The sequence below is a fragment of the Pristis pectinata genome, chromosome 6, assembly GCF_009764475.1.
Source record: "Pristis pectinata isolate sPriPec2 chromosome 6, sPriPec2.1.pri, whole genome shotgun sequence".
Lineage (NCBI taxonomy): Eukaryota > Metazoa > Chordata > Chondrichthyes > Rhinopristiformes > Pristidae > Pristis > Pristis pectinata.
In genome coordinates, this window is record NC_067410.1 from 58,959,272 (window position 1) to 58,973,146 (window position 13,875).

The following is a 13,875-nucleotide window of genomic DNA, read 5'->3' on the forward strand; positions in this document are numbered from 1 at the left end:
ATTATAAAATTAACAGAACCAGCCACGAGTACTGTGGTTAGATGTAAAGATCAGAGGCTAGTATTATAATGACAACTTGGAAAATGTGACGAAATTCTCTCCAAGCACGTAGCAAAATCATTAAGCTAAACACCATGCAAGACAAGGCAGCCCACTTGACTGCTACTCCTTCCACTGAATGTGATTATGGATAGTGTGCATCCATCTGCAAGAAGCACTCAATTTAAGAACCCCTTCAAACCTGTAACCTTGGCCATCGAGGACTAGGAGAAAGGCCATCTCCTCTGAAGTTCTCCTTCCAGTCACACAGAATCCAATGTGCTATCTTGATCGTTACTGGGCCAGAAGCTTAAAACTCTCAATCTAACAACATTGTGGGGGCACTTTCACCGCTCAGGAGGAGGAATTAAGGAATAAGCAATAAACATTAACCTACGTCTTAGGAACAAATGAAAAAAAATTAAATGTTTGCACCAAAGTAATCTTAGGTGTAAAATGTGCATAATTTATTGTACACAGCACGGATTACTAGAGTATTTACTGACTGTCACTAAAACATTGACAGGAAAGAATTGCTTACCCTAAAAAGAAAATGTCAGAATATATGAATGACATTATACATTCCCAACTATGTCAGAAATAAACACTGAAATGCTCCAAACCCTCGCACTTAGCATGAAGTGCAACGCATTCCAACTTAAACTCATTCTTAGCAGTGCATCAGTTTCACTGTTACTCTGATCTCACCTCTAAGAATTTAATAACTGATGGATTATAATCGATCGTCTTCCTGTTCACAGCCTTTCTCATACGTTTGCCATCAAAGGTCAGTTGCTGCATAGCTTGCTGCTGGGCAAAATCTGGCCGCTTGTAAAAGGTGTGCCTTGGTCCCTGGTGCTGAAACCTTGGCATGTGAAAAAATCGAGGAGGTGAGGTTATTTCCAAAGCCATGGTGATAAAATTCTTCTAACAAATCTGTAAAGGAAAAAAATCCAAATGAATTGTTAGTTGAAATTTTAAACAACTCCTTTAATTTCTCTGCACTATCTCTACCACAAACATTTCCAAATATTCCAGACAAAAAAACAATTGGTGACCTTTAGTAACATTTTTCTAACTGCTATGTCAGTTCAGTGAGCAAGATGTCGTAATTCCACAAATGAAACCAACTCTATCAATGGATACACACAAATAATTACTGAAGATGAGATGTACCACACATATTTGTAAGTCATTTTACTTTATTTCAAGAGAATTGAAAAAGAACTTACAATACCCATTTGTAATTGCTTTGAATTTCTGCCTTTAACACTACGCCAGTGGAACTTTTCAACTGCATACCACCAGGCTTAAGCATGCCATTAATGTCATTACTCATTTAAGGAGCATGGCTCCATTTCTACATTTTGTGCGCTTGCTTATCAGTGTTAATTAAAAATCAGTGTTAGTGTTACTGGATTAGCCCCCCCCGCCCAAATTTAAAACCAGTCAACAAGTCAAAACCTCTTCAGCAAATGGATTACACGTTGGAACCAACAAGTAAAACAAGCATTGAATGTGTTCAATAAGCCTGAAAGGGTAGAGGATAACAACTGCGATTTCAATATTCAAAAAAGTATGCAAACATTACAATTGCAGAGCAATTAGCTACCATACAGAATAAAATAATGGGAGAGAATTCTACTACATACAGAGTCAGAATTTGAAGAGAATAGGTTTTGAGTAAATGTTTTATTAGAATCCTCCTAGTGAAACATGGAATGGGCAGACCATTGCAAAGAACTGAATTAGGGCAGCACAGGGGTCAGGAAAAATAGCTGCCCGTAACTGATTGAACGATTAGATCTCATCTCAGACATGGAAACTGGTGAGCATGAAGTCGAGGTTCAAACTATCTAAAAGAGAAAAGTGTCCATGCTACCTCCAATTGCAGAAGTAAAAGTTCAACATAATAACTATTGGTTAATTGGTGACAAATTGTTAAACAAGTTCAAACTGTGGAAAAAAATTTAAGCATCAGATACGATTGTGATCAATTGAAGTTAACTCACAAAGATCTCAAGAAACCATAAACAATTTTATCAAAAATATGAAATTAACGCTATCAATAAACCTGTTATTCTTCAAAGATATTCTTACCAAAAAAAATCCATTTTGTCATAATTTTCTTTTGAACTGCAATTATTTCTACCAACTTCTCAAAGCTCAGACATGGAAATGTTAAATTTGAAAATAATGCGCAAACCAAGAACTCTTGGGTTTTGATCCCTGTTCTAAATCCCAGCTAAGATTTCTTGTTGATCTCACCACTCCAAGCTCTCTTGTTCCAGAGTGAAATGTGCAAGCATCAAGTGGATAGATTCAGGTCACTCAGAACACCCCTCACAAATAAACTGTCATGTAATGCAATACATACTCACACATGGGAACTGAAGCACTAGATGACGTCCATTGAATTGTCCTCCAGTAACCGTCTTAGAAAGGACATGTAGCACCAGAAAATATCTAATACTAAAAGCCTGGCATTTGTGCATATTTTTAGTCACCTTTGATGTCTCTAAATTCCTCTGTCCTCAACTAGAATAGACTGGTAATAATGGAATAATCATTCCCCATTTCATCGAAGACTACACTCAGCTTTGAAAACGAATGTAACAAGTGAAAACAACATTACTTTCTTAAAGAGAGAGATCTACATTGTTTTGCATGTGTTTTGCTTTGCACTTCAATAGTGTTTTGGAAAAAGAAACAATTTCTTGAAAGGCCTTGTGCATTTCATCTATTCATCAAATCATAAAGCACAAATTTTAACATTCAAAAGCAAAAATTACAAAGCATCCAGAAATACAGCCAAATGAAATAAGGATACAACAGTATAAAAGCACTCATGTGTAGGCACTGTACAGAAATTAATGAATTCACCAAACCCAAGTGTACAAATGAAATCGAACATATGCTTAGTTGAATAAACTCTGATATACTGTCTCATGTGCTAACTCTGTTTTATTGCAAGTGAAAACATTTAATGCACCTGCAAGGCAATACTTAATTGTCGCTGTATTGTGGCAGCTTTGCAGTGACTTTGTACTGGTACTGACATCTTTTAATCCCACAAGCTCCATGGACAGTCAGAAAAATAAAATCTCAAACATTTATTTAGTGCAGTTCATAGCACCGATACAGTAATAAACAATTTGAGCTGATATCATGCACAACAGAAACCACGGAAAGTTACTGGGTGTGTTTTGGGTGTTTGTGTACTTTTTTCATTCACCAAATTTATTTTATTGCTAAATCCATATTTCAGTTTCCCGCCTTCCTGGACTTGCCAGGGCTGGTTTCTCCCTGTCCAAATGATAAGACTACGTTCTTTTTCATATACTCATTGGATGCCCCAAATCTTATGCTGAAAAACTCCTAACTAGTTGAGTGAAAGGGACATTGATGGGGTAAATACTATAATGAGTCCTGTTGAACCTTGCAGTATTAAGTAATTGGCAGTAAAACTTGACATATGTTATATGTTGGGACTACCTATTAATTTGTTTTTTTTTAAATTATATAAAATGATGCATTACTGGAACAAACAATTCTATCAGTCCTGTATTAGGCTGAGTTGATTCCAATAATCAGGAACTCCACCTGTTGAGAACAGACAGAAACCTAATGCATTAATAGCCTTGTCACACAAATACATATTGTCCAAAACAAATACTTCATTATTGAGAAAACAGAACAAGGTGAAAACAGCAAAATCTTTGAAAAGGAAAACTATACATAAACATTTTGCTGACCAAAACATTCTTGCTCTTCTGCAGCTGTTGTTTTACCCAGCTTTCTGGAATTTCCTACACCTGCCTATTTAAAAATGTCACTGTTAGCTCTTTGGCCAGTTGGAAAATAGTGAATTCAATTGCACTCCATGGCAGAGTCTAAGCTGACTCTTGATCACAGTACTCTTTTGGCTGCTGTATCAAAGAAACCATCTTTCAAATTAGGTTAAGCCTGACTTTTCAGGTGGATGTGAAAGTATTATGGCACTGTTCAAAAGCAGTTGTCCTTGTGACATTTATCACTAAATTTGATCAAAATAGATTATCAGGTCATTTCTCTCACTGCCGTTTGTGGGATCTTGTCAAGTGAAAACTGGCTTCAACACTTCACTACATTGCAAGGTGAATACACTTCAAAAGTACATCTCCTTATCTAATGCAGTTGTTTAAATACATTCATCTTTCAAAAGATCATCTACTATAGAATTCTTAAAAGAAAACAGCAATTGCTTAAACTTTATAAATCCATATTTCTGTAACATGTATCCAACACCCAATTTGTCAACCTTCAAGTTACATTTAAAAACACCAATGTGTGATGCGATACCTATTTGCTTAGCTTAGACATCGTCACAATCAACAACAAAATTTGATTGATCAGCATCATCTTGGTTCATTTAACCATTCAGGTTGATACTGTACATTTCATCTGCTCCTTACATGGGCCACGTGGGTCATAAATTGGCGTCCATTTGTAGGTAAATAGCACTTCGAAGCAATAAAGTAGCTGTAAAGCAGACAAAGAATATGGCTTCTTTTCCCCAATGAACATTAAGAAGGTTCTCATTATTCATGTATCACAAATGCAAACTCAATTTTTTTAGAATTGCAAACTCTCTTCTTGTACAAGGTATCTAGATATCAGAGGATGATATTAATATAGAAACAGTAAGACTAACTGATGAATTTTAAATTTGCCCACAAGAAAAAAAATCCATCCGTTCTTCTGTTTTTTTTTAAGAAATGATTTCAGATTCCATTATACTATTGGCCAGGACTCCACCTGGATTGAAGCATTTAGATGGCAGGACTCCAAATGACTGTTGTTAGCCAATGTAACTCTCCCATGTTTAATGAAAATTTACTTAATGAATCTCGGTATAACAATAAGTGTTTTAATTAAGTTGTTGCTTAACAAAGGCTTCATTCATGACAATGAAGGGTAGAAAACATAATTGGAGACTGTCTTGCAAACACAAGTCTGTAAAAACCAGTTTCATTTAATGGTCTTTTTTGATGGAAAAGTCTGTTAATAAACAAGCTACTTAAAATGGAATAAAAACTTGAGTATCTGCATTCTCAAGCAACTGGCAATGATAGCCAATTGATATACAGCTTGCAAGTTTTAGCTTGTCAAAACATCATGGTTTGCTTTTTATTTACTGTATTATTACAGCGAGGAGATTCACTCGCTTCTGACTTCACATCATTCCTCACAAAACTTAAGGGTTTACTGTACTTCCTGTTATACGAGTTGTTTGTATAGCAGAGGGTTCTTGAAGAACCTAACCCTCTTATTACTTTGGGAAGAGCTGTATAGGCAATCCCCACATATGGCCGTTTGGGTTGCAGAATTCACAAATCACTACCCAAAAATTTGAGTTATGGAATAAAATTTGCTCGTGGAATTTGTGGAAAAAATAGTAAATAAATCAACACAATATGTATCTTTCTTTCCTTTTGCAGATGACATAGCTTTATGTTACAGAAAGAAGATCACAATGCAGCCCATTCTCTACGAAGGCGCTCCCCACAACGCAGGGGTCACCTGTATTTAGAATTGTAACGATAAAAAGTTTCAATTAATGCTCTGTGATCTTTTCAGTTTGAGGCAGATAAAAGCAGGAAATGAACCATCACTAAACAGCATCAACAACAGCAACAGTGAAGCCTAAAAGTTATTTCAGGTGTTACAGTCACTCACTGAGCCATTTTGAGTTAGATCCAACAATTTTTAGTCACCTGGTAACTCTAACTGTTATTCAACCAAGTTTTTAGTCTGCTGTTTTGCCTATGATTCTACACAAAATCTGGTTTTATACATCTCCCACAAATTTCTTAAGGTCGTTCAAGAAAGGATGGTTTTATAATGTAACGCAAAGTCAGACAAGAGAATTTTTCTGTTGCGACTGTTTAATGGGGAAGCATTACAGGAACTGCCCACTATATTCAAGATTAAAGTACACAAGTTTCTTCTCTATGTGTTCTTCTCAATTCTTTTCCCTCATACCACCAGCATCCTGAAACCCAACCCAAGAGCTTTGTCCTTGGCAACCATGCAGTTAGCAGAAACAAGCTAACCAGTGATCATGCTGTTGAGTTGCAGATTTAAAAGACACAATGCATCTTCTATCCCATCGTACCTACCTTTCAAATGGCCACAGAATAGATCTCTGGGGCTGAAATTATTACTGAGATATATAAACAAGTGGAAATATATTTAAATTGTGATGTCTTTAATAATTTGAATGATGCACAACTAATAAGGCAAAGATGCCCAAGAACATTCGATAAATTGCCAAGAAAGAAAGGGCAGTATGAAAAGCAGTGTTTGCAATGCCCTTCTGGTATTTTTCCATTTTCAGTCGCGGTTTCCTGGTACTCCAGTCCTGAGGCAAAGTTTCTCTGCCCAAAGTCCACTGCTGCAACCCTTAAACAGCAAAAGCAGAAGATATAAAAGGATAGCAACAGCAAGTCCACACCATAAGGACCAGAACTGTCTTGAAGCCTAAAGGTTAGCCCTGGCCACACACTAAACTACTGCCCTTCAGTTTCGCCTGACCAGACGGCATCCACACCACCCTTCCTCCCAGCTCAAGATCCCCATTTTCTTTGCATCCAAGATCATCATAATCACTGCCAAACATCCAATTTTTTGTGCATCATTAAACATTTGCAGAAACAAATATTACTTCTGCAGGTGAGTAACACATCAGATCTGATAGGACTTAAGAGAAAACAAGTATAAAATGGACAAAAAAGATCTGCAGAGAGCAAACATTATTAATTTTCCTTCAGTAGCAGTAATTTTGCAACTGTGACTTGAATTCATCTAAACTGTGGGGACTCGTCTTGCCACTCCACCTAACCAGTTGGCGTTATATTTAAATTTTATCTGGTGGAATTATTTCTTGGACTTGGTCATTTTTCATCCAGTCAGATGTTGCATTGCTACAGAGTGGCACTGAGAATAGCAATTAGCTTCTGCTAAGCAATGACTGTGTAGCATTGGTCATCTGCTTACAAGATCAAACCTGTCAGGTCTTTCAATTTTTTAAGCATCAGCGATCACGCTTTAATAGCATTTTAATATATTTTAAAAATTGAATGGTTTTATTCCAGTTTGCTCATAATAAAATGAATCACTGATTGGGACTAAATATACTGTTTTACATTATAGTTCAACAAATTCAAAAAAAAATCTCCAAAAAATTCAAAAAAAATCTCCAAGTGATAATTAAAAATACAACTCACCAATAGTGATTAAATCAGATTAAAATAAACACCACTTGAGATGCAAAAACTAGAGTAAAACCTTCATAAGAACACAGAAAAATAATTCAATTTCAGCAGGAGTCTGGGGAACATGACAAACAATAAAACTAGTAAAAAGCACAAAAGAGCAATGACACCAGATGTTCATCAGTGCACAGGACACTGGTGCCAAATATATTATGCAGAGTACTCCAGACATGTAGAGCAGATAAAACATATACTAGTTCAGTGTTAAGATTATTTATTTAGATTGACAGAAGCAAAGAGTGGCACACAACAGGGATGTTTGAGACCATGGCTGCTCCTGGTTTTCACAAGCTATTTGGACTTGGGAAAACAATTAGAAAATCTGCAGTATCACCCAACTGAGAGCTAGCAATGGAGAAAAACTCTGACAAGAAATGCAATTAATGCTTCAGCATAATGTGAGCATATGTCGGAAATTAAAGTCAAAAGTGTCGAGTGTGAGCTAGCACACAGAGAGGCTACGTATTCACTGCAAAGGTTTAAACGGAATGGAATCTGGAGGTGCTCATCAGATGTTAATAAAATGAAAATGTCTACTGGGTTTCTAATGGAAAAATGTTTTCACTTCCAGGCAAATCTAAAACTGAAGGGCAAAAATATAAATCAGACTCAAATTAATCCATCAAGGAAGAGAGTAGCTGAGGTGAGTGGGGGCATTAAAAAGAAAGACAGACAAATAAAGAGAGACTAACGTAAGAATAAACTGATGGTAGCATCAAGTCAGTGGAAGGAGACCTGTCTGCAGCATAAAGTGGTTGGACTACACAGCATATTTCTGTGCTTAGAGTTGCATACAGATCAGAAAAAAAACTCTTCCAGCAGTTTTGGGAACCTGTAGAAGTTTACAACTGTCAAATTGAAGAAAACACAAGCATGAAAAACTACCTATATACAGCATTTTTCAGCAGTTAAAAAATACTGGTTTAATGAAAAATGTAGTACAGAATTTTTAGCAATCATTTGAAACAAAAAACAAGAACTTAAGATTGTTAAATAACGCCAAAAACAAAACTATGTAATATTTGGCTTGAAAACAGGGCTTCAGTATGGAGATGATGCATAGATGACTGAACTAATTGCATTTGTTCTGGACACTTAGTAAAAACACTTGTCTGTGATGTAACTGGCTAGTTGAGGGTGATGTGTGCCTGGATTTGTAAACACGGGACCAATATCAGATGACATCAAATGTACAGGTATCATTTCCAATTTAGTTGCAATTTATTATAAAAGCCCAAAGTTAATACATTTGCCTAACCCAATATTCATAAAATGTGTCTCGGTTTTGTTTTGATAAAGATCCTAATTGTCAAATGTTGAAAACTAAAATATCACCCCCAAATTGAACCAAATGATAAATTCAAGCCTCAAATTTGATTGAGATAAACAGTAAATGCTAATCTAATAGAAAATCTACCAAATCTCATGACAATATTTTATGATGCACCACACTGCCTTTCAGATATTTAGACAATTTTGCAGTTCCTCTTCTCAGTGTGACTGCACCTTCAGTGACTTGCTCCCAAAAATCAAATTGACCCCATGCTGTACATTTTCATTATTCAATACTTTCCCTTCATTGTTGGTTTCCCTTGCCTTCCAACAAACCAAATGCAAAATTACCTGCATACTTCCCCATAGTCTTGTCATATCAAGGTCAGCTATCAACATAATATCTGACACTCTAAACCATACACCATCCTTCCTTCTACTGTGCCTATCAATATCCCCAAGGCTCCCTGCAACCCAGTTTTATATCAGTAGCAAGCTTGGATATATTACACCTGGTCCTCTCACACTTCATTCACATAGATTTTGGCAGCTAGAATCCCAGCACTAACCCCTGCCATACCCCACTAACCACATCACCCCCACCCAAAAATAACCAATTTATTTCTACTCTTTTCATCTGTTGAACAATTTTCAAGCCACCTCACAGTACATCACCAACTATCACATATTCTAATTTTGTTCAAGAGCTTTGTATGGCACCTTTACAAAGCTCCTCCAGATGCACTATATCTGTGTCTCCCATCATGTATTTCAACCTCAAAAAAAAGTTTGCCATTCATAAATCCATGCTAATATTGTCCAATCCCATTATTATTTTGAGTGCCTTATCACCTTACCAATATATTCTAATTGGTATTAGTACCAAATGTTTTCCTTATTACTAATACCAAGATAATTTGTCTATAGTTCTCTGCCTTACTTAAATGTTGGGGTTACATTTGCTTCCTTCTGATCCATGGGAACAGTCCTAAAAGTGACAGTATTTTGGAAGATGACAACAAGTGCATCCACTACCTCCACCATGAACTCCATCAAACCCTTGGGATGCCAGTCATCAGCTGCAAGGACTTATTGGTTTTCAGTCCCATTGATTTCTTTCAGACCCTTGTTCTCCACTATTTTAAAGAGATTTTCGGCATCTTCTGTGAATTCACACAAAATATACAATTTCCCTGCCATTCCCTTATTCCCTAATATAATTTCTTCCATCTTGGTTTGTGAGATGCAGATTAATGTTAGCTAACCTTTTCCTTTCGGCATATCTAAAGTGCCAGATGGAGCCAGGTGGGGGAAAGGGAGGTGAAGGTGGAGACAGAGGCTTGAGGGTGATGAGCAGGGACACAAAGGTTACCAGCTGGAATCGGAAAAGTAAGGAAGGTGATAATGGTAACCATTACGGGAGAGGCAAAGGGCAGATGGAATCAGATGAGGTAATGGAATGAAAATGGGTGATGGGGGTTGCCTGAAATTGGAAAATGCAACGTACATACCATTGGGTTGCAGACTACCCAGACAGAATATGAAGTGCCATTCTTAATGGAGAAGGCCAAGAATGGAGAGGTCAGTGTGGGAATGAGAAGGACAGATGAAATAACATGCAACCAGGAGCTCAGGATGGCCACTGCAGAATGCAGGTGGTCTGCACATCTTGTCTTCCCTTGGTCTTGTGATGTAGAGAAGGCTGCATCGATGAGATTGGAGGAGGACATGAATCTTTGCCTAACCTGGAAGGGATATTTAGGTCCCTAGATAATTGTGAAGGGGATGGTTTAGGAAAAAGTGTTGTACTACCTACGGTTGTAAAATTTTTACTTGACTGACTACCACATTTAGTTTCACTTGTGAATTACAGCTGTTCAAATGAATATTTGATCCTTAAAAGGGTATGTTGTAAAGTATGTCATAATTCTTTATATGAGTATAAAGGTTGGGAGGTCATGGTGCAGTTGGACAGAACGCTGGTGAAGCCGCACTTGGAGTACTGTGTTCAGTTTTAGCTGCCCTGCTTTTGGGAAGATGTTATTAAACTGGAAAGAGTGCAAAAAGATTTACAAGCATGCTGCCAGGACTTGAGGGACTGAGTTACGGGGAGAGGTTGGGCAGGCTAGGACTTTATTCCTTAGAGCATAGGAGACTGAGAGGTGATCTTATAGAGGTGTCTAAAATCATGAGGGGCATAGATAGGTTGAAAGCACTCAGTCTTTTCTACCAGAATTGGTGTATCAAGAACTAGAGGGCATAGGTTTAAGGTGAGAGGGGAAAGATTTAACTTGCGGGGCAACTTTTTTTTTACACACACACTATGTGGAATCAGCTGCCAGAGGAAGTGGTTGAGGCAGGTACAATAACAACTTTTAAAAGACAGTTGGACAGGAACATGGATCGGAAATGTTTATAAGGTTATGGACCAAAGGCTGGCAAATGGGACTAGCTTGGATGGGGCATCTTGGTCAGCATGGACCAGTTGGGCCAAAGGGCCTGTTTCCTTGCTATATGACTATGACTCTAAATGTTAGCCATTACTTATTTACCAACAGATCTTTTAGTACATATTCCCAATTAAGCAAAGCCAACTCATGTTTTCATGTTTTCTTTAGATTCAATATGCTGATTTCAGATTGACCACATCATTTTAAACTTTACTTTCACTGGCTAAATTTTAAAAAGATTATCACCAACTATTAAGTAAACCCCATTCTGGAGCCACCATAAGTTTTAGAATCAGAAGAACCATTCCAAAGCCTAAATAGTTTATTTAAGGAGTGTACAACTGTCCCAGCCGCTGTATAGTTCTCCCGTCTTCAGCCTTTTCAATAACTACCTTTAATGGGTACTCTTTAGTGGTTTGTATCCAGAATGCTATTCATGCTACTTGGCCAATAACATTGGTCATTCCTCTGCCATGCAATACCCATTTAGAGGCCTTGAGAAACTTATGCATAGCATGACCTGCCTGGATGGTATGCAAACAAAAGTGTTTCCACTGTATCTTTGTACAGATGATAATAATAATAAGCCAAACTATTTGCCTATGAAGGTAATATATATTACCTTCATATTAGTATATTACCTTCATATACTAATACTTCTCCCAAAATACAAGGTTTTCACAAACATGACTACTCTTTTGAAATTATTAGTCTTTACATTTATAACATTTGAGCTACATTTCCTTTCTCACCTGCCATAAACGTTTTTGCTAATCCATACATGTCCCTCCATTATCTCTAAATTGTCTGGGATCCAGTTGTAAATGAGCAGCAATTTTCTCCAACTATATACACAAATTCCTGTTCACTTGTTACTTGTGCTTCCAACAATGTTTTGATTTTAAAAATTCACATTCAACTGCCTCCATGGTCTGCCACTTCCCCGTCTCTGTAATATCCATCTACCCTACTTGTTTGCTGTGCTCCTCCAATTCTGGTCTTGAGCATTCCCAAGTGTAATCATTACACCATTGCCATCTATGCCCTGTGACATCAAAGCTGCAAGATCTGGAAGAAGTTCCCCAAATATTTCCACCTTTCTCATCTCCTTTAGGACGTTCTTTGAAGTCCACCTCTTTGATCAAACTTCCAGTCACCTACTCAGGAACATAAAAATAGGAGTAGGCCATCAGGCCCTTCAAGCCTACCTCACCATTTAATGTGATGAAGGCTGATTTATGCTGGCCTCCACTCCCCTTCTGTTGCATTTCTCCATACCTCTCTATATATCACCTCCACTTTAAATAATTCTAATGATCCATCTGTCCCACCCATAAAAACATCTTAATATCTACTCTGTCAGGCCCTTATATGCTTGAATAAAGTCAACCCACATTCTTTTCAACTCCAACGAATACAGACCCAAACTATCTGGTCTCTTTTGGTCAGTCAACCCTTTCATCCAAGGGATTATCCTAATGAATCTCCTTTGTACTCAAATACTATATTCAAGTGATAATCACTCAGCATCAATTATATTTTTATTGACACTGCTCCCATGCTAATCTGGTCATTTTTAGCACATTTGAGGCAATATAAAAAAAGGAATTCTTATCGGACAAGCAGCACAATATCTGTGATTGTGGCAGGTTGGAACTGAGCAACAAGACTTTCAGAATCTCAGTTTGTTTCTGAGCACGTGGCTCACAGATACGAGATCAGAGTTAGGCATCACCTCTGCTTCCAATATTGTCTCTAAGCTATGTGGATTTTTAAAATTCTCATCTTTCAAAGCAAATATATAGGAATGTAAGTGTGGACACATTTAACTCCAGCCATAACAGATTTTATTTTCGAACACGTAGCTAAGGGATAAATCAGAATTAGGTGCATTATTAAATGCTTCACCAATGTAAACGTTGTCACATTTAACTACAACCACCTGCGCTCCATATTCTAAGATCAATTCCTCCAGGCGCAATGAAGCATCCTCGCCCGTCTCCACGTTAAGTAGGAGTGCAATTTGTGCTTCATCCAACGCACCACTGAACACAGGAGAAATTAAAAGAGGCGAGAGTCCCGAGCGGCTAACAGTGTGAGACCTCGGTGTACCTGACGGGCACCTTCTCCACATCGGGCCCCGTGAACCAGCCCTCCGCAGGCCCAGCTCCACGTTCACCTCGCACCCACCTCTCACCCCCCAGCCTGCCTGCTCTCCCCCCGCCCTCCCCGTGTCCCCACCGCGGCCCAAGCACCCCCCCAACCCCCCGGGCCGGTCTGCCTCCCCCCCACCCCGGGCCCGCCGGCCCTCCCTGTCCCGTAACCAAAATGGCGGCGGCCGGATCGCATTGCGCCAGCTTGCCCGCCTTGTCTGGGTGGCTGAGGTGAGCGGGCACAGCGCTGCGGGGCGCGGCAATCTCACTTACCACACTGCGGCCTTCTCCCGCTCGAACTCACACCCGCGCCGTCTCGTCGCCGCCCCCCGCTCCTCAAGTCACGGCTCTCTTCGCTGCCGCCATCTTCCACAAACATTCCCTGCACCGGATCTGACGCCAAAGCGTGTCCTGCGTGCGCGGGCCCCTGACCTCACACGTGCGAAAATGCGTGCGCGACCCCGGCATCCGCCGCCCTGTCCACCTGCTCCATACGTGAACTGCGTGCGCGGGCCCGCGGTCGGCTCTCTGGCCTCCGCACCTGCATTTGGAGCCTTTGCGTTCATTGCTGGCTTGTTTCTTTCAACCATTCTGGAGTGACCAGTTTATGCATGCTGAATATAATTCTTTTAATATTCTAACTGT

The 13,875-nt window shown here is 38.8% G+C and overlaps 1 protein-coding gene across 3 annotated transcripts in view; it reads right to left on the minus strand.

Moving 5' to 3' along the window:
- wdr33 (WD repeat domain 33) overlaps nucleotides 1–13,639 on the minus strand; it is a 121,676-nt gene extending 108,037 nt beyond the window's left edge. For 2 of the 3 annotated variants that reach the window (XM_052018147.1, XM_052018145.1), the window contains exons 1-2: nucleotides 13,504–13,639; nucleotides 748–975 (exon numbers count right to left, since the gene is read on the minus strand). In XM_052018147.1, coding sequence (XP_051874107.1) covers nucleotides 748–951 — 204 coding nt within the window. In that variant the 5' untranslated portion in view covers nucleotides 952–975; nucleotides 13,504–13,639. The remainder of the gene's footprint in view (nucleotides 1–747; nucleotides 976–13,503) is intronic. The other variant, XM_052018146.1, reaches the window with a different exon arrangement.
- Between the last annotated feature and the right edge of the window lie 236 nt (nucleotides 13,640–13,875).